This window comes from Lycium ferocissimum, chromosome 6 (genome assembly GCF_029784015.1).
Source record: "Lycium ferocissimum isolate CSIRO_LF1 chromosome 6, AGI_CSIRO_Lferr_CH_V1, whole genome shotgun sequence".
Taxonomy (NCBI): Eukaryota; Viridiplantae; Streptophyta; class Magnoliopsida; order Solanales; family Solanaceae; genus Lycium; species Lycium ferocissimum.
This window is the reverse complement of record NC_081347.1, coordinates 33,572,063-33,576,303: the sequence shown is the minus strand read 5'-3', so window position 1 is coordinate 33,576,303 and position 4,241 is coordinate 33,572,063. Positions and strand designations below refer to the sequence as shown.

The following is a 4,241-nucleotide window of genomic DNA, read 5'->3' as shown; positions in this document are numbered from 1 at the left end:
ACCATGTAGGCCGATATGTCAGCTTGACTTACTCGGTTTTTGATTAATTGAGTATCGTTCGCAAATTTCTATGGTTTGACGGAAAGTACCTTATTATATTTATGAATTTTTTTTTATATGTCTAGTTTCATTATGTGAATACCAGAGGGTTCGCTCAGCTCTACGTAAGAGTTGGGTGCCCATCATGCCCTGATGAGATTGGGGTGTGACATCGAAGAGCCGTGAGGAACATGCAGATTGCTTGAGAACAACCTTAACAATGCTTGAGAAGAATAAGCTTTATGCAAAATTTTCTAAGTGTGAGTTCTGGCTTAACTCTGTGGCTTTCTTAGGCCACGTGGTGTTTAGCGAAGGTATTAAGCTTGACCTTCATAAAATTTCGGCAGTCAAAGACTGGCCGAGACCCACGAGTGCGACGGATATTCGTATCTTTTTGTGTTTGGAAATTTACCACCAGAAGTTTAGGAAAGGTTTCTCATCGATAGCCTCACCATTGACGAAACTAACTCAGAAGACTGCTTAGTTTCAATGGTCTGAAGCTTGTGAAAGGAGCTTTCAAGAGCTTAAGGCGAGATTGTCTTCGGCTCCTGTTTTGACTTTTCCTTCAGGGTCTGGTGGCTATGTAGTTTATTGTAATGCTTCCAAGATTGGTTTGGGTTGTGTGTTGATGCAGAATGGTAAGATGATCGCCTATGCTTCGCGACAGTTGAAGAAGCATGAGAAGAACTATCCAACCCATGATTTGGAATTGGCTGCTGTGGTTTTTGCTTTAAAGATTTGGCGTTATTACTTGTATGGTGAGCATTGTGATGTCTTCACTGATCACAAGTGCTTGCAATACATCTTCAAGCAGCGAGAGTTGAATCTCAGACAGAGAAGATGGTTAGAGTTGTTGAAAGATTACGACTTGAACATCTAGTATCATCTTGGTAAAGTGAATGTTATTGCAGATTGTTGAGCCGAAAATCTATGGGTACGTTAGCATATTTGGGTGCTCAAAATATGCCGATGGGCAAGGAAATTTGAAGACTTTCTAGTCTTGGGGTCCGACTCGATGAAACTGAAAATGGGGAGTTAGTGGGAATTACGCAAGCGCGATCCGATATTGTGGAGAGAATTAAGTCCAAGCAATATGAAGATGGACTTCTGGTGAAGCTGCGAGATGGAGTGGAAAAGGGTGAGTACACTTCATTCATTGTTGGTGCCGATGACAACATTCTGCGATTGTAAGGACGCTTATGTGTCCCTGATATTGATGGCCTCCGGCAAGAATTGATGGTGGAAGCGCATAGTTCCAAGTATTTTGTGCATCCGAGATCCACCAAGATGTATAAGGATTTGAAACAACACTATTAGTGGAAGAGCATGAAGGTAGATATCTCTAACTTCGTAGCTAAGTGTTCGAACTGTCAACAGGTGAAGCCCGAACATCAAAGACCTGGTGGCTTGGCTCAGAATATTAAGATTCCCCAATGGAAGTGAGAGATGATAAATATGGACTTTGTTGTGGGTTTACCTCACACAAAGACCAAGTTTGATTCTATATGGGTGATCATGGATAGACTCACCAAGTCTGCTCACTTCCTTCCTGTGAAGACAACAGATACTGCGACACATTATGCCAAGTTATATTTGAAAGAGATCGTTAGATTACATGGGATTCCGACATCTATCATATCTGACAAAGATACTCAATTCACTGCTCATTTCTAGAAGTCGTTCCAAGAAGGTTTACAAACTCGAGTGAACTTGAGCACTGCCTTTCATCCTCAGACGGATGGGCAGGCAGAGAGAACTATACAAACTGTGGAAGACATGTTGCGAGCTTGTCCAATTGATTTTGGAGGTAATTGGGATGAAAATCTACGTCTTGTGGAATTTGCGTACAATAATAGTTATCAAGAAAGTATCCAAATGGCTCCGTATGAAGCACTTTATGGGAGGCATTGTAGATCTCTAATTGGGTGGTTTGAACCTACTGAAGTAGAACTATTGGGTCCCGACTCAGTTCACGAAGCAATAGAGAAGGTGAACCTCATTGCGCAACGACTTAAGACAGCTCAGAGTCGACATAAGTCTTATACAGACATGAGGCATCATGAACTAGAGTTTTCTGTTGGTAAGAAGGTATTCTTGAAAGTGTCACCGATGAAGGAAGTAATGCGGTTTGGTAGAAAGGGTAAGCTTAGTCCTCGTTTCATTAGCCCTTATGAGATTGTTAGGAGAATTGGGAAGGTGGCTTATGAGTTGAAGTTACCATTTGAGATGGCCATGGTGCATCCTGTGTTTCACATTTCGATGTTGAGGTTGTATAAACCTGATCCTTCTCATGTCTTGACTCATGAAGAGATTGAAATCAATGAAGGATTGTCTTATGAAGAAGAACCGGTGCAGATCTTGGATCGACCAGTTAGGAGGTTGAGAACAAAAGATGTAGCTTCAGTTGAATTCCTGTGGCGAAACCATAATACAGAAGAAACGACTTGGAAAGCGGAGGAGGACATGAAGAAGAGATACCCTCACTTTTTCCCTATTCCCGGTATGTGTTGAATCTTCTGGTTGTCGAATGCTTGTGATGGTTTAGGCTAAAAGTGTAAATCCCTTATTCCATGCTTAGGCTTTTCTGGTGTGGTTGTGGGAGTCTCTGTGAGGACCATATGGTTATTGTTAGAGTATTATATGACTTTTGTTCAAGATATCTTACAATGTAAATGAACACTAGCGAGAATTTTGAAGACTTGAGGTTTAGTGAAAATCTAAGGCGATAACTTTCATTCGAGGACGAATGATCCTAAAGGGGGGATAATATAACATCCCATAAACCTGAGTTAGGTGTGTATGTGTAAAACCTAGTATTACAATGATACTTTAGCTATATGAATCCATTTGAATTGAATTCGGGTGATAAATAGTCATTTTGAAGTCAAATCAAAAGTGAAGTTCTTAAGGCCTTCTAAATTCGTCTAAGTCTGAGACAGTCTGTACTTATGGCCAGTTTTCAGGTAATTTCGTTGGGAATTTGGGAACACTCAAAACATTAAATCTGTAGGTATTTGCAAAACCTTTCCAACGATATATTATGGAGGCCGAACTGAGCTCTTTACAAGAAGTTATGTCCATTTTACCGAACACTGCGCAGAAACTGACACGGGCCGCGTAATGGCCAAGCGTCGCGTGCGTGAGGGCGCGTGTGATGGATCCACATAGTGCACTGAGCATATAAAAACACCCTTTCTGAATCTCAGGTCTACAGGGGGTCCTGTAATGGTCACACATCGCGGAACCATTGCAAAAATGTCAAGTTTTGGGTCAAAAGGCATGTTTGAGTGATTCTTTCTTATATTTAAGCTTGGGGTTAGTCCCTAAACATCTCTAATCATGAAAAATCAATCCTAAGGACTCCCAAAATCTCTAAGGTGAGTTCCTACTCCATCTACATTGATTCTACACTAAATTCACCTCTTCTTGACACTAGTTCATCTCTCCCAACCCTAGATTCTCAAAAACTCAAGAAGAAGGAGATAAGGTCCTGTGGAGTTCGTCTAAGTGGTAAGACTTCTAGTTTTCTCAGTTTAGTAATAATTTTTGGATTGGTGTAGAGCATACTGCAATATTAGAATTCACTAATGATGCACATACGGATTCAAGAACAAGTTTTGAGGCTAGAAAAACCCTAGTTTTTTTAATAAGGGTAGAAATCCCTAGAATTGGATAAAGTTCTAAACTTTGTTATTAATAACCATTGTAGTGTGATTGTTGAACTTGGAAGGAATCCGGTTTCTAGCTTATAGTGGGATTAGAGGTATGTCTCTTTTTTAACATACTCGTTCAATCGGTTTCTATGAACTCTTTGGTTGTGGTTTGTGTGCGTGAGAGACAAGCCCACATTAAACCATGTTTGTACTATATTATATATAAGTATTCATGATTGTTTTCTCTAAAGGATGATTGAAAAATTGAGATATAAAGCTTTGGTACTCGAACTTGAATTACCCCATAAAGGATGTTTAAACTTGATAATTGAAAAGCTGGACTATCTTATATGAATGCTCTATAATGGTGGGTATTGGACTTGAAATTTGTTTAAAGAAGTGAACCCGGTTTCTAAAACTAAAATGGCTTGATGTATCACTATAATGGGATGATGAACATAATCCTTAATGAATAATGTGACTATCATGATATGACTTGTGATTCGGCTTCCATGCCATGATTTGAGTGATTTGGCTTCTATGCTAGGA

General features: G+C 39.9%; 1 protein-coding gene across 1 annotated transcript; it reads left to right on the top strand.

Moving 5' to 3' along the window:
* Positions 1-1,914: 1,914 nt before the first annotated feature.
* On the top strand, positions 1,915-2,715 carry LOC132061279 (uncharacterized). The gene is made up of 2 exons (XM_059454123.1): positions 1,915-2,539; positions 2,618-2,715. The coding sequence occupies exons 1-2, from the start codon at positions 1,915-1,917 to the stop codon at positions 2,713-2,715; spliced, it is 723 nt and encodes a 240-aa protein (XP_059310106.1).
* The last annotated feature ends 1,526 nt before the right edge of the window (positions 2,716-4,241 follow it).

Excerpts from the sequence above, each read along its gene's own strand:
- LOC132061279 (XM_059454123.1), top strand. The coding sequence starts at position 1,915 with ATGGCTCCGTATGAAGCACTTTATGGGAGGCATTGTAGATCTCTAATT. Across the intron at positions 2,540-2,617 it reads TCACTTTTTCCCTATTCCCG|GCTTTTCTGGTGTGGTTGTG; the intron begins GTATGTGTTGAA and ends TTCCATGCTTAG.